The sequence below is a fragment of the Mastacembelus armatus genome, chromosome 8 (genome assembly GCF_900324485.2).
Source record: "Mastacembelus armatus chromosome 8, fMasArm1.2, whole genome shotgun sequence".
In the NCBI taxonomy this organism is placed as follows: Eukaryota; Metazoa; Chordata; class Actinopteri; order Synbranchiformes; family Mastacembelidae; genus Mastacembelus; species Mastacembelus armatus.
Window position 1 is genome coordinate 17,751,844 of NC_046640.1, and position 25,827 is coordinate 17,777,670.

At 40.0% G+C, this 25,827-nt stretch overlaps 1 protein-coding gene across 4 annotated transcripts in view; it reads right to left on the reverse strand.

Annotated features, from left to right (window-relative positions):
• Window positions 1-25,827, reverse strand: part of LOC113141275 (voltage-dependent T-type calcium channel subunit alpha-1I-like) — a 126,931-nt gene that overhangs the window by 23,524 nt on the left and 77,580 nt on the right. For all 4 annotated transcript variants that reach the window (XM_026325593.1, XM_026325592.1, XM_026325594.1 and 1 more), the window contains 21 exons: window positions 21,467-21,815; window positions 21,183-21,275; window positions 17,671-17,995; window positions 17,053-17,420; window positions 12,952-13,103; window positions 12,268-12,453; window positions 10,358-10,475; window positions 10,057-10,212; window positions 9,639-9,729; window positions 8,552-8,670; window positions 7,500-8,234; window positions 6,785-6,885; window positions 5,620-5,743; window positions 5,367-5,435; window positions 3,675-3,853; window positions 3,374-3,500; window positions 3,021-3,146; window positions 2,712-2,801; window positions 2,403-2,595; window positions 1,656-1,807; window positions 11-120 (listed from right to left, as the gene is read on the reverse strand). In XM_026325593.1, the coding sequence (XP_026181378.1) occupies window positions 11-120; window positions 1,656-1,807; window positions 2,403-2,595; window positions 2,712-2,801; window positions 3,021-3,146; window positions 3,374-3,500; window positions 3,675-3,853; window positions 5,367-5,435; window positions 5,620-5,743; window positions 6,785-6,885; window positions 7,500-8,234; window positions 8,552-8,670; window positions 9,639-9,729; window positions 10,057-10,212; window positions 10,358-10,475; window positions 12,268-12,453; window positions 12,952-13,103; window positions 17,053-17,420; window positions 17,671-17,995; window positions 21,183-21,275; window positions 21,467-21,815 (3,963 nt within the window). The remainder of the gene's footprint in view (window positions 1-10; window positions 121-1,655; window positions 1,808-2,402; window positions 2,596-2,711; window positions 2,802-3,020; window positions 3,147-3,373; window positions 3,501-3,674; window positions 3,854-5,366; window positions 5,436-5,619; window positions 5,744-6,784; window positions 6,886-7,499; window positions 8,235-8,551; window positions 8,671-9,638; window positions 9,730-10,056; window positions 10,213-10,357; window positions 10,476-12,267; window positions 12,454-12,951; window positions 13,104-17,052; window positions 17,421-17,670; window positions 17,996-21,182; window positions 21,276-21,466; window positions 21,816-25,827) is intronic.

Below are 25,827 nucleotides of genomic sequence, written 5' to 3' on the forward strand. Positions count from 1 at the left end.
CACAGTGTACCTGTCTTTGAAGAAGCGGCGAACACCGAAGGCAATGAGTTTGAGTATTGATTCCAGCACAAAAGTTGAGGTGAAGAAATAGTTGCAGTACTTCAGCGCGAGATCCAGAGACTGGAAAGAGAGAGTAACAAAGGGGCATGTGTGTCCATGCATATATGATGCATCTGAAGGGAGAAAATGTGGAACTGGTTGTGTTTGTATTGTTGTTTGTAGAGCAACACCAATCATGCCAAAGGCAAAAACTGAGCACCCTCAGCTGATATCATCATAAACAAACATATTAAATCCCCTAACACACACATTTACAAGCAAGACGGTATTTGCAGGGTATTCAAATATTCCAGTTTTAATGGTATTAAACATCCAGTTCACCTTTCTGTTACTGGTGAGTATTTGCTGTTTTCACCTTTCATAAACAGAGTTGGAGCTTCTAACAAGTTGGAGGCTTAACCTCAACAGCCAGATTTGATCAGCTGTCAAGTCTAGTTTCTTTCACCTGAGGCAGCTGGCCAAAGTTAAGCACTTTCTCATACGGCAGCACTTTGAAACCATAATCCATGCCTTCATCAACACCTGGCTGGATTACTGTAATGCACTTTATTTTGGCGTTAGTCAGTCTTTTATTTCTCCACTGGCTGCTTGTGCTCTTTAGGACCCATTTTAAACTTCTTTTATTTGCGTTTAAATATCTGAATGGTGTTACCCCACCCCACCTCTTTGAACTCCTGCATGGATACGCTCCAACCTGGTTGCTCAGGTCGGATGACCAGCAGCACATGAGTGTACCAAAATCTAAACGTAAGATCAGAGGGGAACAAGCCATTGCTGTGGCAGCACCAAAACTGTGTAATAAGCTGCCCTTACACATTAGAGAGCCCTTCTCATAACATAAAACCCACCAGTTCTCACTGGCCTGTGACACAATCTAAGATGCTGACATTTATCTGATTTCATTTATTCTGATTTTATCTGTTGTATGGTTTATGGTATACTTTTAGGTGTTGCCTTTTACTCCTGTTTCATTTTATGTTTTTATCTGGTGCAGCACTTTGGTCAACTATATTGTTTTTAAAGCGCTTAACAAATAAAGTTGCAAGTTGCAAGGAGGCTGCCACATGTCAGGACCAACGGCTGACACATACAGCCAACACCTCTGCTATTTATCTCATGCTCGGTCAGTTTGAGAAACCTCCATTTAAAAGGTTAAATGTGCATCTTATCTCACTTTTCTCTCCTACACAATATCACTGTCAAGCTTTTGAACTTCCATTCATTACAGATGAATGGACAGATACATGCACTGTACGGCTAAAACCACTCTGACAGGAGCCCACATCAAATCAGCAGTGCAATCACAGCTCTTTTGTAGGGACTGCAGCTACTTACAACACATGCTACAGCTTGGACACAGTTTGATGGTGGTTGACCAGTCAGTAATATTATAGTAGAAAGGAAGGAAAAGCTTTATGTAAAACTGTAGTGTGTTGAGTGAAAACAGCTACAGAAATTCAGTACACTAATACTCTGTCTAAAATCCAAACATTAGTTCTTCCTCTGTAGAAAATGTCTGATTTTGTGAAAAGATGATTTAGAGGAAGTGAGCGCTATGTTGCAAACAGCTCAAAAACAAAATCGTTCTTTCTTACATGAGGCTGATTGTAGTGCTCTAGGGACATGGTGATGACGTTGATGCAGATGATGAAGGTGATGATGAGGTCCAGGTAGTGGTTTGTGCAAAGTGTGTGGATCATCAGGCGCATGTGACCATAGCTGGAATAGTAGGGCAGCTTGTGGGCTTCTGTTGGTAGAAAAATGATTAATAAAGTAACATTTAAAGTTTGCATTTCTGTCTGATGAGCTGTGTTTTCTGTTTTGTAACAGAGGGTTTTTTACAGGGAAGACCTGGTTCACACTGAGCACTTTGAAATGCAAAATTTAAAAGCTTTGATGAAGCTGAAATCACCATCATCAGAAGGAAGATCGCAAATTGTCGCCCATTAGAAAATATGGCTCTTACTGTTTGTAAGTGTATTAAAATCTGTCTCTGTTTCCTTCTCCTTTTACCACACCAATTTTCATCAGTGTTGATGGCAGCCATATATGATAATAGAAAATTCTTCTTGTCATGTGTCAGAGTAACAACCAGGGTAAATGAGCTATTCAAGCCCTTGTTTTCAGTCACGTTGTGTTTTGTGTCTTTGTATCTAATAATCTTTCATCTGCTCTTCCCCCTTTTTGTCCCTTCTCTCTTACTAGAACACTCATTTCTATTATTTGTCACTCTACTCTAGTCTTCTGCTCTAGCTGTTCATTTGCCTTGGTTTTAAAATTCTCTTACAGCTTTTGGCCTATTTCATAGTCTATATCCCTCTCCACTCAGTCCACTCTCTTACTCCTTCTCTTCTTTTCCATGCGCCGCTGACGTTTCTCTTCACGCCTCTTGGCTTCCTCCACCTCCTGGTGCTGGCGGCACTTGTGGAAATTCTCCACTACCACACCAACAAACATGTTGAGGACGAAGAAGCTAACAATGAGGAGGAAGGAGATGAAATACAGCAGCATCCATGGGTTGTTGTTGGTCACCGGCTGGAAAAAAAGGAGTTACCAAGATAAAAATGTAAGGTTTATATATTTGTGAAATTCTTGTTGGATAAAATTTTTTATTATGAGAAAGTGTTGTTGTACAGCTTATATATGGGTACCTGTTGGTCCACGCCAACAGCATCCAAGCCATGATACATGATGTTAACCCAGCCATCCTTGGAGGCGAGTACAAACAGGGACATCAAAGCCTGAACAGCAGCAAAGAACAGTAAATGTAAAAACCTGATGGCCTTATTTATGAAAAATAAGAAAACCTACACTACCATTCAAAAGTTTAGACACACGTTGGTGTTCATTAATGTGAAAGTGTTAAGTGAAAGTTAAGTTTAATTATATGTTATTACACATTCCTTTAACAAACATAAATATACAGTACACCAGATGTGAAAATAACACATGACACAAACCTGTCCCAGGTTGTCAAAGTTGTACTTATGGTGGACCCACTTGTAGTTGGCTTGCAGACAATCAGACTTGTTGGTGATGTTTTTGACATCAGGGCCAAAGCAGTAGAAGAACTTGCCCTTAAACAGCTGTCAGAAGAAGAACAATGGCCTCAGGGTTTTACAATCTGACAACTCATAAAAAACAGAAACAATATGTAGACCCCTCACAAGAGAAGAGCCATTAAGCCAAATGAAAGAAAATGAAAAACCCCAACAGCTGAAAAAGCGATAGGTGTTGGTTGAATTAAAGAATGTATGTAAGAGGTTATGTATGATTCAGAGCCACAGGAAGCTAGGTGTACCCTGGTTCCTACCTGTACCCCAAGTATGCCAAAGATGATGAAGAAAGCACAACAGATGAGAACTATGTTGCCGATGGGTTTCAGAGAAGTGATGAGTGTCTCCACCACCAGCTTGAGACCTGGAGCTCTGCTAATCACCCTAAATAAGAGAGACGAGTAATCGGAGAATGAAAACAAAGTGGAGGGAGCTCCAAACTTGAAGGTTATAAGTATAATTTAAATAAAATATATTTCTTACAATGGCTATTTACTGAGTGCATGTATAACATTTTATACTACATATTAAAAAAACTGCAGTTTGTTTACATCATACCTGAGGGGGCGCAGCGTTCTGAGCAGCCTCAGTACCCTAAGAACACCTAGGATTTTGGCCCCACCCGCCATGGACACAACAATGTCAACTAAAGACACAAAAACCAGGAATCCATCCAGAACATTCCAGCTGCTCCGCAAATAAGCCTGTTCGCCCATGTACAGACCCATAGAAACCACCTGAAGATGAGAGAAAAAAAGACAAAGCAGCATTAGTAGAACATGGACTACACTTCCCAGATGTCATCTTCAACACAATTAGGAGGTATTTGTGTATTGTCTATGGGTCTGTTTCTGAACTGACTGTGTAAAGTAAAACATGGAAAAACACATAGGAAAGAAAGTGAAACTTAAAGAGACAGGATGAGAAATGAGAGAAATACAAATCCATCAGCACATGAAGCACATGGCTTGTCTCAAACTAACAAGACATTTTACACATACCCTGAAACATATAGACCTGAACACATACACACTAGAAACATGTTCTCACCTGGATATCAAAATAAATATGTGCCTACAAGTGGACACTGACACACACTAACATTCATGTGCACAGAGCTGTATGATAGCCACTACTTAGAAACAAAGACCAAACACAGTAGTACAATAGTACTTTTGGCTTATTATGACAAGTGACACATACACAGTATGCTGAAGGAGTACACAGTGTCTGATATCCACAGATACAGTAATAACATCCCAGTGCTTTTGTGTTAAGCTTATAAAAATATGATGAAAACATTTGACATATTGTGTGGAAGTTATTCTTCTGTGAGTTCAACAGTGAGAGATGAATGTACAGGCATGTAATACAAATGCACACAGCTGGATTGTTTCACTAAGCAGCAGTGGGAGAACTGCATCTGCTAAAAAACGTACATCTGGTACATTGAAGCTGTTTGCCAAGTGTCTAGTGAAGCTTGAGAGGTGCTGCAGTAAGCTAAAAGCACAACACCTAAAAGTGTGTTTTGGGTTCAGAATTCTGATTGTGATTGTTTTGTGACTGTGATGTTGTTACCTGTCATCTAATACTTTATGTTCACACACAGTATGGCCAGTAGCATTTCTCACAAGCATTAGAACCATTGACTGCATTGTGGGAGGAGCTACAGTAAGTCCTGTGGGGAAATTAATGCTAGACAAGCAACCGCACATAAACACACATTATGGAAATACACAAGGCTCAGACAGAAAGTGACATGGAGGGAGACATCTATGCCTTGGCCAGGGGGCTGACAAGTCTGTGGCTCCTTGACGGGCTGTGATTGGTTAATAATTGATTGTGTGAGTACATAATTGATGGTCCACTTGAGAACACAGAAACTGTGGCAGGGAGGGATAGAAACTAAAGGAAAAGGGAGGATGATAAAAACACAGGGACCCTAAAGAAGTGATAACAGACTTAAAAAAGAAGCAGTCAACATCGGAGAGGACAGGAGGAGAACGTGTGGGGGAGAGCTGGACATAGACCGCATCCATAAAAAGACTAGCCACTAATTAATGACATTGCTTAATTGCTCTATCCTCCAAAGGAACATGGGGATTGTCAAGACTGAAAGGAAGGGAAGGTGCTGGAGTCAAAGTCAAACCACTGAGAGAAAAAACCACGGAGGACTCTTTGGGTTGTGCCTGCACACACTACAATCAGGACTCATTGGCAGTAATAGAGCGACAGGTTGTAAAACGTTACCTTGAGTGTCATCTCGCCCACAAAGATTGCAGTAAAAATGTAGTTGGAGATGGTGAGAAAGACTCTTTCCTGGACAGACAAACAGCAGGGGGAAAGAGAGGATTGACAGCCGGAAAAAAATGTGGGGTAATTACAGATAGTAAAAGGTTATTTAATGCACCTTTAAGATAATAAAATTAAATGTCTCCTTGGAGAATACCACACAAACACTACCACACAGTTTCTAACACACACAAATTTCAGGTGGATTTACCAGGCTGCCCTGTAGTATCTTGGGCCTCTCCAGAGCTACTGTGATGCAGTTTGAGAAGATGAAGGCCAACACAACATAGTCAAATAGCTTATGGGCAATGATGGACTGGCACATCAGTCTGAACCTGGAGTAAGAGGAGAGGAGTTGAAGAAAAAAGGAGTGTAAAACAAAAAGAGAAGTTTAAAAAGGCATTTTGATTATTATTAAGTCAAAACGATGCCAATAAAAGGAAGGAAATTCTGTGTAGATTTAAGGCGGCCTAAATATAAGTTAAAAACATTTTCCGACCAGAATGGAAGGTTCCTTGGAAGTGCATGGGATCACCCACCAATTTTAGCAAGCTGCCTCATAAAGCCCCTGTTTACATCACTCCTAATTCAAAACTAATTACTCTGAGGACACTAAGAAGCACCAGACTCCTGAGAACAGAGAGTGATCTGCTGGGAGAAGATCAGAACAGAGAGATAAGAGAGAAACTGAGATTGAGAGTGAGAGAGACAAAAAGAGATGGAACATATAAATACTAAGTATGTGTTTCAAAACTTAGCATGTGACACTGTGTACTGCCAAAAAGCAATTAAATACCTCTGCTGCACTGTTTATTGGAACGGACGAAAAGAAACTGAAGAAATCAACTACGAGAGTTATTTTGGAACACACATTGAGACATTTTAATGCCTTTTATTTAAATATTCCACTGTGTATAATTCAAACTCTTCCTCTACAGACAGTAACACAGCATCACTACAAGTTAATGGAGAATTTAATGAATTGCTTGTGGTATTAAATTTATTCCCTGAGGCCTGTTTCTTGCTCTCAGGATGGGAGAGGATAGAAAATATCCCTTTGTTATTTGCACAGTGGCGATCAATACTCTAATGTAGTTCATCTTTGTGGAAGCTTGGCAAATTGTCCTTCCTATTGATGAGCTGGGGAGCAGATTTTTCCCATCCATCCTTGATATTGTTTTGGTGAGATAAGTCCTGTGTCTAGCTGATAGTGTTTGTTGGAGAGGCTGCTGCAACTTTGGCTGAGAAACAGCACAATTTTTACTCAACATACTGCTGAGCAAACAATCACTCCAGCACTGAAAATGCCCTGGACGCAACGGACTTGATTAAAAAGGAAAAGGAAAGAGTGGAGTGAAGGGGTAACAGAGACTCACTTGTTCTGTGGGGAGAACAGGAAGATGGACCAGTCCTCTCTGCTCTCACACCAGTCTGGTCTGTACGCTTCCAACATCTTCTGGATACGGAAGCACAAACTCTATAACAAATACACATATCAATACACATCATGGCATGCACACACAGAAACCAAAGACACAGAGAACTGCAAAGAGAAACGGCCTGTTTAGACTTTTTAAATTATTAACAAAAGTCTAATACTTCTACAGAAACAGCTCAGAGGCCTCCAGTATTACCATCTGTATAGTTCTGTCCCCTGCTGTCTAAATAGTCCTTTCTAATTAACCTTGTTTCTCTCATACACAGACTTGTTTACAATGAAAACAATGGGACTCCCATGAGGCCCAGGTGATGGGGAGTGCAAGATTTATACAAAGTACTTGAAAATCCTACACAAGAGAGCAGGAGATAATTGCATGCGTTAAATGTTGTACTTTAACACAAATACTCATGCTTTGTTTATTGAGGAATCACAAGGCTAGACTGTGTTCTTTGTTCTTTTTAGATGCTGTTACATACTGTCTTAGAGATGTTTATCTGCATCTGTGGAATTAGACTACCACAGGAAACATAACCTTACTTCACTTACTAAGCTTTTCCTAATGCTATTATTGTTTATTTCCCTGCCTCCCACACACACACACACACACACGCACAGGAACACATGCACACGCACGCAGAATAGTAACTTACGTAGTCAATGTCGTCGTCGAGATCCTCCCGGTCTTTGCAGCGTGTGTTAACCTGGGGGAAGACGTCAGCCATCAAATGGCTCGGAGGATTCGCCCCTCCAGCCTGCTCAGTTGGGTGTCTAGCAGGGGGCTGAAGATGTTGTGACAGTGGAGTCTTTCCATTGCAGTCTTGGTGCAACCCTCCTAAGCCACTCAGACAGTCAAGCTCACCACCATCACATCCACTGATTACCAATCCCCCAGAGAAGCTCTTCTTTCTGTGGTGAGCATGGAGCTTCATGAGAGGGTGATGTGGCAGTGATGGCGGGTGCTGGGGACCTGGGACCTGTAGCAGGTGAGGCAGCTCTAGTGACAAAGCTCTGCGGTCCCTCCTGGGTACAAAATGGCCTGGGAGCCCAGGATGGGGAAGGTGAAGAGAGTGGGGAACAACGGTAGGAGGAGAGAGAAGAGACTCTTCCTCATCTGGTTGGACAAGGTGGAGGTGTCGGTGTGGGGAGGAAGAGGCACGAGGACCCCGAATACGAAGGCTTCCCCCAACCACCCCTCCGAGACCCCCCAGGCCATAGCCATAGAAGGGCCTTGCAGAGGTGGGCGTGAAGGCTGGACTAGCAGAGGGAGATGAAGAGGAGCATGGGCGACCTCCTCCCAAACTGTTCCAGCTAGAACGACGGGCCCACAAAGCCTGAGGGTGGAGAGGCAGTGGACGACCCCAGTTGTGGTAACCCCGACCTGGATACTGAGAAAGAGAGAGAGGTTTCTTCTATCTTCTGCGGTTCTTAGACAAATTCTGTCTGGATATGCTCTGCAGTTTGGATTACTAAAAATAAATAGAAGTCATTGAATGACCACATAAATCTAACATTATCAAAAGAGAGAAGAATAAAATCATTTTATAATATGCTGTGAATGACAACAAACTTGTATTTTAGTCACAACAGTTATACAAGCATGTGGTTTCAATCATAACTAAACAAAAGAAGTTTTACAACCAAGAATTAACAAACATCCAATCAGCTATGTGTTTTCCATTCTGTGTTAGTTTTTTCTACCTACCGCAGCCCTCTTCTCTAGGTTGGCCCTCCCAAGAGAAATGACACTGTTATTTCTCAAACCAGTAGACAATGGGGACAAGTCCAGGTGTCCATTGGGTGTTAGTGTACAGATCTTTGGGTCTGCATGAAAGAAGGAGCGAAGAGAAGAAGCCATAACGAAGCAATTGTAAATGCCAGGATGAAGAGTGTTAGACTGAATGAGCAGTGAAATCCCTCAAATAAAGAAAGAACATTAAACAAACAATCCCCTCCTCCTGCTGCTACTCCTCTGTTACTGCCACATTTATAGAACTTCTCGCTGTACATCCCAGTTCACGATAAAAGTCCAAAAACAATGTTATGACCAGCTCAAAGAGCCAGGGGAAGGACTAATTTACACTGAATCACCTAATAGGAGCCAGTGATGTGCTTGTAATGGTAAGAAGAAAGGGACATCTGTCATTGGTTTGTCCATCCTCAAACATACATTTTGTCTCAAAGAACATTAACATTTCTAATGTGTTTTATTCAGGTAAAGTGACATTTAAAAGGTGCACTGGGGCTCAACTGTGGTCAGACATCATTAGAAGCCTCCCCAGTGTGCTACAAAATGCTACTCTATACTGCATGATGCTGTGGCAGGTTCTTAGTGAGTTCACTTTTGTTATGCCTACAGGGAGAAGAGGGGTGGGGAAGTGGTATCAGGCATGCATTATTTAAAGTTTGTTCAGCCTACATTTCAGACTGGAAGTGCTGAGCAATATTTGTTGTTGAAATTGGACAACAGGAACAATTTTGATGCTGGAGGCAGAATAAATGTCTAGTAACTTTTCAGATAATGATAAATCTAGGGTCTTTTATTAAAGCAATGATTTTGCATGGTTGCAAATCTTTTACAATCTTTTGTAATTCTTTTATAAATTTTTAAAAATTTGGGCAAAAAAGCCAGACACTAAATGCATAATTAAGGGTGAGATAAGAGATAAAGAAAGAAGAAAAGAAGAAAGCTGTAAATGTTGCTTTTGCAAATACACAATAGTATACCCAGTTTCCATGCCAAAAAACACATTTTAGGGGTGAAATGGGTCATATAACTTCAGAGATAGTACCTGACAGATGCAGTGAGTCTTTCTGCTTGTCATTTTCCTCAAAGTTACAGGAAGACCTGTCATCATCTGAATAAGAGCGGTTCGCATCGCCCTGTATCACAGTGAGAGAAAATGAATGGGTGAGAGAGAGACAGGGGCTAGAGGGAAGAGAATATATAAAGAGCTAAAGGAAGGATAAGAAGCATGAAGTTGGAGATGGAGTAAAAACTGCTGAAATAATAATCAACTTGGGAGCTGCCAACCGTTCCTCTTCTTATTGGACTTTTGAGCAGCAAGATTATGACATTTATGTTTCACCCCATAAGCATCAAGTAACTAAAATGCAACTGACAAGAAATTGTGATATTTTGCATCATATTTGAAGCTTATTGCAAAAACATCATTTGTCTTTTGCAAAATAGATACACACTAAACCCACCTCAGCTTGGAAACCCTCAACCAAGATGGCAACCAGTAAATTGAAGAGCACATAATTTCCAAATGTCATAAGAGCAACGAAGTACAGGGCAGCACAGGGTGAGGTGGAGGCCATGCCATTGTATAGCACCATGTTCCAGTCCTCCTGAGTCAGAATCTACAGCAAATACATACACACAGTAGACCAAGAACCAACACAAAGAGAACAAACACATACAAATGTGGATACAAGTACAAAAAAAATTGGCACATGTCCATGTCTATATTATGTAAAACCAAAGTGTGTGGTTGTAATGCATTACCTGAAAGACAGTGACAATGGCCCAGAGCAGGGAGTCAAAGTTCTTTCTGTCAGGCACTGTGTCTCCTGCCTCTGTCTTCAGGCTGAACTTACAACCAAATATATGCATCCCAAGGATGCTGCAAAACAAGAAGGTTTTCAATTTAGCCACACACACTGTCAAATAACAAGATACTGTTTTCAAGGGCTTTATATTTTGTATACGTATAAGTGACTTGCAGATAATGTGAAGAATTACAAAACATAAATTAACAGATATAGCATAACAGATTTATCATTAAATTTCTAAAAACAAACAAAGAAAACAAAAAAAAAAAACCAAAACGATCAAAAGAAAGCTATATAGTGAATGATAGGAACAACAGAAGATATGCTGCCATAGTTTAACAATCAAATCCTGTCTTTTCATACATGATTATAATCTGCACTATAGACCTAAAGAATAAACATATACAAAAAGATATAACAATTACAACATTCTATTACTGTTTCATGCAAAACACATTTTTCTTTCATGCTCTTATTTTCCTCCTTCATGCTCTTCTTCTACCCACACCTGTTTTCTGTTGTCACACATACTTTTCATATTCTCATTGGGATTCTTCAGAATAATTCTACAGACGTTTTAGAAGTCTTAGCTGAGTAGCACTGTACATTAACTGCTCTCTAAAAGCTACAGTGGCTGGATGTATGGGCCAAATTAGCTGGCTAAAAGCTCTGATGCCATCTGTCTTGGCACACTTATCTTTGATTGCTGTGCTGCAGTGGCAAAAACGCTAGCTGGCAGGTATGCATGTATACACAAGGTCAAAACCACACATGCATACATAAAGATACAATCAGGGCTGGCATTATAGGATTACGCTGCAAAAACATGATTTGTGCTTGCAACAATTACAATAAATTATTCAAATGACAATAATTCTGTTAATGCTGCCTTCATTTTTGGATATCACCCACAGAGGTGAAATTGAAGGAAAAACAGCAGCGGTGTGTGTGTGTGTTTGCTTGCATCCTTGGGGAGGTTAACAAGAGGAGAGATTAGGCTGATTGATTATGTTACAGTAAATTACAGTTCCCAGCATCTCTATTCCAGTATTCATTTAAGTACAATGTGATGCTGTATTGTCTCTTTAATTGCTACATGTAATTCAGAAAATTATTTGAAAAAAAATTAGGAAATTACACCATTTGCTTTACTTTGATTTTTCAGTTTACCTATTCAAATAATTCTGTATTCAAGCAAAGACAAAGCATGGCTAATGGCGTGTTACTAACATGTTTTACAGTCAAAGTTAAAGATGTTCACATTTTGAAATAAATGAATTAATAATGATGTTCCTGGGATTTTCTTTCAGTGATCATTGTTTTTGCTCTTTGGTCCATGTGTCTAATTCAATGGAAATTGAAAATTTTAATGAAGATATACTGCTGTTAGACAGACAAATATGTCAAGTTGATCGTAGAAGTAAAACCGAAGAAGGCAGGCCAAAAAGGGAACCTTTGACACAATTGAGACAAAGTTGGGAAACTCTAATAACTGGAAATGAATAATATAATATAATAATAATATATTATGAATGCTATTATTTATTATTGTGTTCAGTTTTGTCTGCACCATGGTCAAATACTAGCTATATTTTGTGTTAACCTTCTGATATTCATCTTTTAATTTAGTATTTAAATATTTGGAGGCAACAAAACAACCCATCTTATGCTATCAGGCAGAGTACTATATATATATATATATATATATATATATATATATATATATATATACACACACACACACACACACACAATCCCCTACTCCACACATTCCAATTCATTACTGCCCTCTTTGTGTCTTGGTATTGCCTCTTGTCTTTTGCTATAATCCACATAAATACATGGCTCCCTGCCCTTTGTTACCTGAAGATGAAGATGAAGAGCATGAGCAGCATGCAAAAGGTGGCCACGTTATCCATTGTCTTCATCAGCACCACCAGCTGCCGCCTCAGCGCAGGCATGAACCTCACCAGTTTAATGACCCTCAGCAGCCTGAAGGTCCTCAGCACTGACAGACCACCGTCTGCCTGGCCGATGATCTCACACACACTAGGATGTGTGTATATGTGTATATGTAAGCATGATAGAAAAAGAAGTTGAAAGTTGTACAGAAATTGTTAGAAAAATGTGTAGTGTTAAAATTTGAGAGAAGCATGGAGAGACCAAAAATAAATTGGAGTCAGGAAAGAGGAGGGAAAGACCAGATAACCAGTAAGTTAGATAAAAGGGTAAGTCAGCCCATTATACTAATAAAAACACATACATAATGCATACTGGTGTGATAAGGAATAAAGCTGCATTTTACATACTTTATCTCATTTGCTAAACAGTCCCTATATTAACACCTTGTCATATAAAAAGAAGTGTAAGGCTCAATGAGGTAAATATTAAAAACATGGAAATTCTGATTGGAACAGCTGCCACAGTTACATCTTGGAGAGGAGGTAATATCTTGAAACTCATTTCAATGTATGTGTCTTGGAAGCCTTCATTAATATCCAGTGAAATGATCTGTTACCATGCATGTCAGGAATGCTGAATACAGACCTGATGATAACAATGATGCCATCAAAGATGTTATAGGGGTTCCTCAGATACTCAAAGAAGCCAAAAGCAGTGAGCTTTAGGATCATCTCCAGTGTGAACATACTGGTGAAGACAATGTTGCAGATCTCCAGGACATTGGTCAGTTCCTCAGGCTGGGTGCAGAGATGTCACAGAAACACAAAATTATAAGAGCAAAATGTGGAAGTGGATATAGATGCAGTGGCACAGAACGTGGTAGACAGAAGATAAAAGGGGCTTGTTGCAAGCATGCCAAGTTAAAAAACAGAGCACTGGTAGACACAGATGCAGGGCGGTGATATAAACCACTCCAATGAAATCACAAGTTCTGCAACAAAAGATGCAGGAACCACTGCAAAGAAAAACAGTTGTGTACGCATCACATTTCGCTGCCTGTTTAAAATGCTGTCACTCAAACTGTCAATCACTTAAAAGGAGAATTCCTCCCTACATGACAAATAAAATGAACCCACAGCTTATCTTGAATGAGCAACAAACAGATAGCAAAGTATGAGACAGAAAAATAGGAACATTTTTTTTAGCACAGCTGCTTAAGTGAATTTTTAAAAAACAGCAAAATGAGAAATGTAATTGAGCTTGTGTGTTGTCTGTGTAGCACACTATGAAACACTGGCTGAAAAGGACAACATGTTATCAGGAATCACACACACAGACACACACACCCCAGTCAATCCTGTGTTTATTTCTGTATGTATGTACTCGCTTCATGCAAGTATGCTTTGTGTGTATCTAAATGTGTGTTATGCATGATATGGATCAGATGCGTTTTCTGATCCCCCCTGTGAATTTCAGTTTCAAAGCCAATGGAGAAATAGCCAGCTATCCCTCCCGAAGTTAGCAAACCATGTCAGAGAAAAGACCCTCTCAGACCTCCTCTCCTCTAATCCGCTTTTTCTCCTGATCTATCCCCATTCCTATAGTTCACCATCCCTTTTGCTTTCTCTTTCAGAGTCTCATTATCAGGCAGGCTGATCTCTTCCCAATCAATATCGTCCTGTCGATCAGAAGGAGAGGAAGTACCTGGCTCAAAGAGAAGAAAAAGGGGAGAAAGCAGATTTTTGGACGTAGATAAAGACATGATGGCAGAAAGGAGAGGAGAAAAAAATACTCAATTAAAAGTGAAGAAGAGCAAGAAAGATAAAAAGGATGGAAAGGAAATAATCTTACCAAACCAGCCTAAATCTCATGAGCTTAGCTTAACTAGAATGTTTCAGTCAGGAAAATCTACTGAGACTCATTTGAGCTTGGTAGCTGGAAGCTGGACCAATCAGTGGACTACAGAGGGCTTTGATGATGATGAAATCCAAATGTCATAAAAGAAGTATTAAGAGATACTAATCCAATTACAAGATGAGTTATAATAGGAAACAATGAATGTTGGGAGTACACAGATTCACAGATGTGACAGGTTTTATACCTTCACTGTTAGCTGTAACCTTGACCTATGTCCAGAACTCCCTCACTCATCCAAGTACAAACGCAGGATATGAGATTTATTGGTATTGACAGAACCATCACATCTCTTGACATCACAGTTTAACTCAGACAAAATATCAACATTCCTTCATCTCTTTGCTTTCTCTCTCTTTTTCCTGCCCCATTCAGCCATGTTTCCCCTCATATTCCTATTCTCCCATGTTACTTTCCAGCCGAGCCTTTATTATCCAACTCCTGAATAATATTTCATGTTTTTCATTTTCTTTCATAAATATCCTCTGTTTCTCTCTTGAAATGTGCCCTCAGTCAGCATGTGAATGTGTTGCTTGAATATGAATGAATGAGATTCTATTTCCAAGTCTTGAATTCTACTGTGCAAATTTTACAGAGATGTCCAGACACAAACACACATTAGATGATTCCAAAAAGCAGCGTGTCTTTAAACTTTTTAATGTGCAACATTATTTTATGTGACAGTGAGCAATAATCTAACTTAAATATGAAAAAAATGGTCCTGAATCTTTAAAGGTCCATTTTTATGTGAACATTTCCATTAAAAATGCGTGTGGTGCAACCATAGAAGTGCAGTTTTTTGGGGGGAAAGGTACAAAAGCTTTAGTATTCTTGTTTTAGAATAAATTACGCTAAGAGTTTTCCTCTGCAAAGCAAAACCACCCAATTGTATCACCACCTTTGTGTAGCCAGTGGAAACTGTGGCGGGAAAAAGACAGACAGAGACTGTGAGTGCATGTGTATAAATGTATATGTGTGTTTCTGCATACATACTTACTTTGAAACACACAGACTCACTCACACACAGAATTTCACAGGGAATTGAGCTGAAAACTGCTGTGTAACGGGCGTCTGCCTTGCTCTTCCCCTCTCACCCATCTCCTCCTCTTCTCCCCAAAACCCCTTGCTTATTTTTAGAGTCTTCAGTGATGAGAGAAAGCAACTACTCTGTACACTGTCAAGGAGTGAGTGGGCGAATAAGAGGGAAAGAGAGAGCGAAAAATAGAGAGATGGAGGGTGAAACTGTGGAAGGTAAAAGAGTCAGAGTAAATGAGACACTTGGGGTAAGACAGGAAGGACAGATGGAAGGAAGACAGTGAGTAACAAAAGAACAAGTGGTGGAAGGTGCAAAATAAAGGTGCATAGGGGGATTTATGGAGAAAATAAGGGGAGACGGTGGAGGTTAAAATTAGCAAGAGGGTAGAAGAGAAAGAAAGAAAAACGTAGAAAGAGAAAATGGATTGGCACTGATTGAAATAGAAAGATGAAAAGAAAAAGCTGTTTTATGTAATAGTGTGATCCTGTCGAGTATTTGTTTATGTGCATGTACACACTGGACATAAATGGATGCATATTGTGTACGTGTGCTTCTATGAGTTTGTACCTGCATACGTGCATGCGTGCATGTGTACTCTTGGCAGACTTCTCTCACTCAGACTTCTGCCTCGTCTGCCTCTGAGGAACCTGGCCAATGTTAAGAGCCAGTTTGCTTTTGTCTACTGCTAGGCTAAATGTTTATACCTCTGTCAGGGAACTGCATGGTAGTGATGCTCTACTCCCACACGCATCCTTCTGAATGTCATGGGCTATTATGATATTTCTAGCAGCAATGCTTTATCATCAGTGATAGTGGTTTATCTGGTGAGGCTGTGCTGATTTGTGGGAGTGAAGGGAAACGAGAAATGATTATGCTAACACACTCACTCTATTGACACTAGATTATCGCAGTGTAATAGTGTTATGTTTCCTACAGGAGTAAACCTCTAAACATACAAAGCTTTCTGACTTTTCCAGTAAATTATCCTGCACTCTTTTCAGACCACAAGAGTGAAATGAATCACTGCCCTCACAACAATAAGTTTTTGCCATAGCTAATAACTAATAATAGGATCAAAAGAATTTACTGTAATGATTGCTATAATATTCCTGTGTCTGAGCACTTCAATAAAAATATATCAACTTGTATATGCAGTGTATCATAAAAACAACAGATTTAACTTGGAGATAATATCCATCCATCCATCCATCCATCCATCCATCCATCCATCCATCCATTATCTATACCTGATTATTCCTATTTAGGGTCACGGGGATCTAGCCTAGCTCTTTGAGGGTACACCCTGTTCAGGTGACCAGTCCATCACAGGTGGAGATAATATAAAAACTTAAATGCAAGACATTTAACACTAACATCTCTAAATTGTGTATATTAACACAACTGTAGCGGGTAGTCGAGACACAGGGTGAGTGAATCTACTGTCTGATTCAAATATATACTGTAAACAAAAAACAATAGGCCCAAGGATCACAAGTGGTCCCTTTGGTATTCTTAGGTGAGTCAGCTGTGGTGTGACAAGTATGGGACATGTCAAAGGCAGCAAGTCTGTACAAAAGCTTGTATCAGTCACAGCCAAGTCCAGTCAAGTTTGTATAACTGAGCAGCAGTACAAAATACTGAAAACTGTTATGTTTGCAGGACACAACAATAACAGGAATTAGAAGCAGGTTGTAGATATAAACATACAAAAAATAATCATCACTCTTTAGCTTTAGTTAAATGGCATCGCTGCATACATCAGTGTTTAAATGACAGTGTTGATCATAATATCTTACCTGGTTATGATGCTCGATGCCCATACTGATGGTGTTGATGAGAATAGCGATCATAATGCCCCTGCTGAAGTACTTGCTCTCCACAATGCCCCAAAGTTTTCTCCTTATATCATTCCAAATGTCCTTGCAATGGCCAAAGCATGTCCTCTTCCTCTCCTTTAAGGGGCTGCCCTCCTTGCTCGTTTCTTTCACAGCATCCTCCTCATCTTCCTCCCCAGTGGCAGAGTCCCCCACTGCCCTCACCCCCTCGTTCAGTGACAATGCACATATAGGGCAGTCCTCAGGATTCTGAGGGACAGACAGACTGATGGAGTTGGCCAGTGGCTGAGAGCCATGGACTTGCTTGCTTTGGTGTGGGCAGTGATTTGCTAGAGATGCCGAGATGGAAATAAAAAAATAAAAAAAATATGGATGTATTTTTATTTCAAATTGTGATTTTCTAGATTACACGATTGTAAGTATTTGCAGTAATTGCATATATTTTTTTTGATGACATAATTTCACTGACCAAATACCATGTTACTACACCATATTCAACTCTCAAATTGTATGAAAAGAAGTCAATGTTATTTCATTAATTCTTTTTCAGATGTCACGTTAGAAGGCCCTCCTACTCACATCTTGAGTGCCTCAAATTATGGCGCTCTCCGTTCACATTCCCCCCACCACGTCTGTTACCCCTGCCTCCACCAGCCGGAGGGGGTTTGCCCCTCAGCGTGTAGTAGAGGGCTGCTGATCTCCTCTTAGCTTTGCGGAGGACATGGCACACGAGCTGGAATATCTCCTCATAGCAATCTCCTGGCTCAGCCATGCTGGCCAGGGTGGAGGAGGACAGGCACTGTGCCCTTTGCTCCTGCATCAGCTGGTGTTCCCGCTGTTTGGTTTCTGAGAATTGGGTGGCAATAACCACCAGGCACAGGTTGATCATGAAGAATGAGCCAATCTGGATAGATGTAAAACAACAGAACATTAGGAAAAATTGATTATATACGGATATGAAACTTAGTGGGTGAGTTAAGCTGCTCAGTACATGAAATAAAGGCAGTCCAAATGGAAAATTACTGTGAGCTTTTAGATTTTCTTTTGGTAATAGCCCAAAGGATAAACTGTTCTATGGAAGATAAAAAAGAAAAAAACGGTAAAGAGTTTGTGTAGAAATCAAGATGTTAAAAACTAAACCAAGAAATGAACTTAAACACAACAATAAGCACCAGTGCAGTATCTTGTTGAATTAGATAATTAGCCCTCTGCTAAAGCAGTAATCGAAATACAGGATGAGAAAAATTATGATGTTCCGTGGTAAAAACAGGTTTGTTTAGCTCAGACACTTGCAGATTCTGTGTGCCAAGAGAAGAAAGAAATGTTAGTACACATGCTAAAAGTCTCGGAGGGCTTGCTTTCCACCAAACCAAGGCTGATTGGAGAAGACAGACAGAGCAAACACATGCCCAAAGCAGAGTTCAGTGTCTGGCTGTCTTTCTCTTCTTTTTACCTCTGACTTCACTTAATGTTCCCTTTTGCTCCTACTCAAACTTAATATTCTTCTTTACTTTTCTCATGGCCAAGCTCCACACTGCTTCTCACAACAACCCTTTGCCCATTAGTACCTCTATGTTTTATTCTTTATCACAAGAGCTTTCATTTTCTAATCATGAGTCGAAGTCAGGGCTGTGAGAAAAGTGCAGAAAAAAGAAAAAGTAACTGTAACTGGTACATGTTGGCTGACCTGTTTACTGGGACCAATGGGAATAACTACAGGATTGTTGAAATGGCTTTTATTGGACTACTCCAAGCTGCTTACAACACAATGATTACATCAATATTGGCTAATGCTGAGCAGTTCAAAACAAACTGTGGGATAGATACAGCAGCTTGTAGCAGTCTTGGTTTTGTTCATTACACAACTGGACATGTATGTCTCTTTCTCGTTAGACAGACAGTCTAAGACAGGCACATACTGAGAACAAACTACATACAAGGCCAAAACATTTGGAGCAGAAACACTGAATGAAACATCCACAGATGTCTACAAATCCCAACTTAATGGCCTTGCACACACAGACTTTCATCCATGGTGATCAAAGTTGCAGGACATGGTGAAGGAGAGAGCTGGGAAGCTGGGAGGAACAGGAAAAAAAGACTAGAAAGGGATATGTTCATAGGGAGAAAAAGAGAGGAAACATAGATGGGATGGGATGTGTGTGGAGAGAGGGAGGAGAGATGCCCATCTGTGGCCTGTGGGTCAAAGCGGGTCTGCAGGTGTTTGCGGCTTTGATTTCCCGCCAGACTAACATCTATGTGTGTGCGTGTGTCTGTGTGCGTGTGTGTGTGTGTGTGTGTGTGTGTGTGTGTGTGTATTCTGTAATTCTGATCAGTGGACAGCTTTGCACATAAACAGGAAGGGCAGTCCAATATCACACATTCATTATGCATGCAAGGAAATACACACACACAGACACACACACACACACACACGCACGCACATACACACGCGCACATTCACATTGCATCAACAAAAGCCCGTGTGATTACACATTCTGACACACAAATTGAGATGGCAGGCTTAGCTTGCAACTGACTTCGTGTGTCTACGTGCTTCCATGCAGCAGCTGTCAGATACATTTAGGTGTATACATATCTCCTTTCTGAAACGCTCACACAGTCTCCTAATTATTTCCTTTCGGTAGCATTTAGCCCTAAGACACTTTAATCCATTTACTTACACTCTTCAATGTGGCATCAATAAAGACATTTAGGTCACACACTTGACAAAATATCAAGTATCAACCAGATAGAGATGAGACCAGACACTGTAGAGGTCAAACTTCTCTTCGAGTCTGAGTTTTATATCAGAGAACACACACTTATGAGATCAAATGACAAGCTTTAAAAAACACCGCACTGAAAATCATTAATGCACTGAAGTTCAGACCCAAGATACTTTCAGGCATTTCTTATGTTCTCTGACTACAAGTTGCCAAACAGATCAGACCCTTGCCAAGAACCTCAAAATGGGTGGAACTTGTGTCAATCAAGGATGAACCATAAAGTAAGAAATCTTTTTTAGCTGGACCTTTTGGTCTGTTCTTAGACGCTAACAGCAGCAATTGTACTGGAACATAACATCTGATTTCAGATCAATTTTGGCTGGGTTCATGTTTTATGTGCTGGAGAAGAGTTTAATTGTAGTACAGGGATGTACACATTACATGAGATTGTGATCAGTGGAGAAGCATAAGCCAGGCAAAAGTGGTTATGTTGTAATGTGACACCATGTCACCTATCTTTGGGCGCCACAAAGTGCTTACACTAACAATTCCACCCTCAGATCAAATCTGCCAGAGGGGACACAAATTACATCTGCAATAATAATGGCAAAAATCACCCCAACCAAATGACAACAATATGGTGAGTGGGTGGATAAAAAACAGTGCTGTAGAGCAGGTCTTGCAGTCGTTACGTTTGTTTCTTCTAATTATAGTGTAGTGCAGTGTGTGTTTGTATTCTTCACTTTAATATTTAACAATCTTCTATTCATTTTTGACTCATTTCCTCTTACTATAATTTTGTAGTTGCCCTTTCTCTTTTGTGTCCTTTTCCTCTCTTCATCTCATTTTTAAGCTTTACAAAGGTCCATATGTCTCTTCCTTATTGTAGTCACCTGCTGATTGGCAAATGCAGTGTTCATTTGTACCTGTGTTGCTGCACAGTGACTGAATGCAGTGTTATACTGTCAAGGGCATGTGAATTCAAAATTCTACAACTTCATTGTGCTTTAATCTGGTCCAGAGAAAGTTGATTTCTGTCCGTACAATACTTTTCCATCACCTAGATGCATTTAAATAACACTTCCGTCTCCATCCCGCCCTCCCTAGCTACAGATTGTAGAAAGTCCTTTACACCATTATTGAGCACTTCAATCAGTCATTCAGAAAATATATTCTTGATTCATTTTAGTGAAGGCAGGAGACCTCTGATGTCTATAAACCCTATTTTTATTCCCTGGTACCAGTATGTGGGTTTGTGGCATTTATTTTACTGTCTTACTCTCCTTATTTTCTTAACATGTCATTGTATGGTAGTAACATTGACACTGACATTTAATAAATATAGTAATAAATGCTACTTACAATGATGAGCAAGATGAAGTAGATGAAGTTATAGAAGGAGTGGGCATCCATTACATAGTACATTATTTCTACCCAACCCTCCAGAGTGATCACCTAGGGAGAAAGACACATTGGAGTTAATATTCATTATATTTATTTTTACAGAATAATGTGACAGAATAAAATGTAAGTCCTTATTGCTGAAATCAACAATCTTTAAATAATAACTTTAGATATTTCTTTAAATTTACCACAGCCTATCCTCACCTTCATATCGCCAGTGTTCATACTCAAATGGAACATACCTGAAAAATTACGATCCAGGCATACACGATGTTGTCAAAGTTGATGGCACCTTTGTGGGGGTTACTATTCCCTGTGTGGCAGCGAGTGTAATACTGGTTCCAGTTGATACACAGACCCATTGCTTCACCAGCACCACTGCCATTGGCCATTGGCTCAGGACTCAGGCCCAGAGCCTGTCTGTGGAGGGCATCCTCTTTGTCCAGGCAGCATGTACGGCCTCCCTCGCGCCTCGCCGGCACATCGTTACATGACATGATGCCATTATCAGATGGCAAAGAGCAGATAAAGGGGCGTTCATCATTCTCCTCTGGCTGGTAGTATGGAGCTGGGAGAGTCATACCTGAAGAGCTGGGGTAGGAACAAGAAAGAAGTTAGTTATGGCACAGAATCCATAGACTTATACATACACATGACTATATGATAATACAATATATACACACATACAAATGCATACAGACTTAGATTTTTCTTTCTATGATTTATTTTAATTCTTGTATATGTGTTTTACATGTTACTGGCTCTTCTAACCATTCTTTACTCCAATGCAGTCTAATAAAGCACATAAAAAAAGGTAGACTAGAAGCTGTTAATCAAACTAATGATCTGTATAGTGTGTGTGAAACAGAAACACCTGACCAAGCACTGAACTAGCAGTGAACCAGCAAACACCGCCTAAAGCTAGTGCAGCAAACCAAAGGCATGCTGACAGGTGTGGCAACCAGGGATGGGTTCACACATTGGTCAGGACATGCCAAAATCAGAGGCTTAAGGACAGCCCAAGCAGCACTTACAACATCACATTCAACCACAGATAGTTCTCTATTCATCACTCTGGAAAAGAGAAGTAGTGTCAAAATGCCACCATATACAGACTGCCTAAGGTTTTACAGCAGACTGTTGTTGTACGCTATTGGACTATGCTAGTTTGAGTCAGTGAACCAGCATGTAGTTAATTTTGCATTTCTTGTTTGCTGGTGCCTTTGCAAATGAGGAGGGTCACTGGGTCCTACAATAGCACAAGTTTTTATTTTGTTTGCTGCTGTTTGGTCATGGAACAAGGGAGTTGAAAGTAATATGCCCACTACCCAATGCCCAATACCCAAAAGGCCCCTAGTGAGAAACAGCAATCATTGAATTAAAGACATATTTTGCAGTATTTAGAAGTAAACCTTGGCCTTTAATGCTCTCTTAGAACCAGTTAAAGAAGACAAAAAGAACTGTATTCCTTTGCAGCCAATGCTTTACTCAATGCGCCGCCATTTCTGTAAAAATTAAAAAAAAAAAAAAAAAGAAAAATTTGGCAGCAGTGAATATGACCTAACAAGAGCTTCAGGGTAGAGTTGTTTCAGTTGGTAGTGATAATAATAGTCTGGATACATATCACAAATAATAAGAAAGTTCTCCCATTTGAAAGAGGGACGGCTCTGTGAATTAGACTGGACCTGTGATAGGTAGAGATAATCATAATTAACACTTTCTTGCAATGTGTTCAGGAGTGTAGGATTTTAGCAAGTCCAGGATGCTATCCTGTATACACCAGAATCCTTGTGGGATGCCCTGATATAGAAGCAACTGTACCATTTCTACTCAAAGATACAGTCAAAACTGAGCTAAGTAACCAACTGACAAGCACATCATTGGAGATGAGTATGACAACAGATTGCTTAATCATGTAAAGTAAGTCATGTGGAAAGTGTATGTGAGACTGCGTGTGTGTCCTAGTGTGAAATCAGCAGAAAAACAGATTACACTCTCACATACACCTATTACACACAGACACACACACACACACACACACAAATACAGTTACAGATACACACACACGCACACACACACACACACACACACACGCCTTCAATGAACTAATTTACTCCTTTTGAACACCGCTCATGAGTGAGTAGAGTCTTTGCCTGATTCCTGCCACATTGAATAACACACATCTTCAAAGTCTGAATCAAAGTGATTACCACCATCTGAAGCACCTCATAATTTCCTGAGATGTCTCCATTACCTCTCAGTTTTAATGGAAGCATGCCAAAGTGTTTGTCAGTCAATTTATGTCCACCTAGGAACTCACGCTTATCATCCCTGGTTGAAATTTGTATAGTTATGGACTAAAGGAGCACCTACTGCAGAAACACTAAACAAAAGATAAAATGTAAATGTAAAAATGAAGAGGGCATGTTAGTTCAACGGCAATAGATTGAACATGGAAAATAAAAGTATGTAAATATAATATAAAAATTAATGCATAACTGTTGCTGAAATAAATGAAAAAGAAAACAAATATTATGAGATACAAGTGACAGGAAACCAAAGCAAATTTTAGATGAAAAAATAATAAGGGGTTTGGAAAGTGGAAAAAAAAAAAAACACTTCTAAGCCAGTCAGCAAGCCTTTTTAAGTGTGTGTGTGTGTGTGTGTGTGTGTTTGTGTGTGATCTGACATGACTGTGGAGTAAATGAGAGCAGGGTGTGGATGTTGATACCAAGGTCTGGGCCTGGGGAAGATAAAAATAAACACTCTCTATCAGCATGCCCATTACCGAACACACACATTCAGGGTCACTGGACCTAGAGTATTTACTCATTGCTGTACAGTATGTCACTTCAGCCCTCTTTTTGTTCCATAGTTGATCTTTCTGCTAGTCTTTTTCACAGTATATTATGCTTTCAGTGTACATATCAGTCTCCTCTCTCATTCCCTTTTTACACATTTAGAGAGGCTTATCAGGAAAAGGTTTGCTCTAGGAAAATCATATGTAAAATGCTCAAACAAAGCCACTGCTTCTTCACTTCACTGCTTACACTGAGATACCCACATACACCTCAAGAATACATAATGTATGAACAGAGTACAACCTTGCTTTACAGGACATTTTAACATCTGAACACCTTTTATTCTCCCTTCATGCTCATGTTTACCTTTTTATAGTTTGTCCTTTTTTCTGCTGCTTCCTTTTCCATTTCTTTCTTTCTCTCATGTACTCTCCTTTTTAGTCTTCTTTCCACTTGCCCCCCATATAATTCCTCTTCACCTTTCTCCTGTCTTAAAGATTGTCCTTACTCCTGACTTCACTCTAATTTCCACACATCTCCCTCTTTCCTCTCCACCCTGATTCCCTTAATCCTGTCTCTTCCATTGAAGAGCAGGACAGATATTACAGACATATATAGAAGTAGCATTTCTCCTCTTACCTTGATCTCAAACTGCACACACAACACACATGCATTCACTTTAATTTCAGGATCAATAGTAGCAGTGACCATATTGGGCTATACCACTTTCCATTGAGAGTAGCTCAGAAACTATACATTGATTTTGTGGCACAACAAAGTTTGCAGGTGAGCACTGAGCTACACAGAGCTTACTCAGACTTGCAGTTTAGCAAGGTATGGAAAACAATGGAGGATACAGGGGGACTGACAGCAGAGATGAACATAAAAGAAAGAACATCAGAAAGGTTGTCAGTGGCAGTAAAATTGGCCCTTCACTATAGGCGCTAAAAATGGAGAAAGAGATAAAGAGTTAAAAGACAGAAAGAGAGAAAGAAGGAAAAAGAGGCAGGGAGAAAAAGGGCCCCTGAAAAAGTAGTAGGGCATGAATGAAGGCCGCGGCCATCCTGCCGGTGACTTGGCAGTGCACATAGTGGCACAGCAAAACCTGGCATCACACTGAGAACACACCTGCCAACAGAGAGTGAGACAGAGGGAAGGATCGAGGATACGGAGCAGCAGAGAAAAGAAACTATGGACCAGTTGGAAAGGAAAGATTTGAGTGAAAACATACAGCAGAAAGGAAGAGCATGAATGGTCTTGCTCTGAAAGTGAATGGGACAAATTCCTCTTTAAAATAAAAATTTGTCCTGTTCTCTAGAACCATTCGAGCAAAATATGTTGTGTAATGTGGCAGCTTAGAAGTGTTAATGCAGTATGTCTCCAGGGGCCACATATAGGATAGGTAAATAGGTGGGCGTGTTGGAGACTTGGTGAAAAAAATAAAATAAAAAATCATGAAGACAAGATGAAAGCAGGAAAAAAGAAGGGTAGAGATCAAATGGAGGTGAGTGGGTGAGTGTAGGGGTGAAACGAATGCTGCACTTGACTGAGACACTTGGCCGACTCCTTTATCACCTCTCAGAGAGCTAATGCTAGCCCTTAACTTAGCATAACAGTCATCAAGTGGCAACAACACACTACAACCTATCTAATTAGGCACTCAAGTACCCTGACTAACCTGAATAATATGCCCTCAAATAATATGCAAAAATAACACTTTGCTTAAATAATAAGCAACACTTGAGCAACAATATGAGATCACTACAAAAATCAGATCCTACATTAATCAGCAAATATGTGTG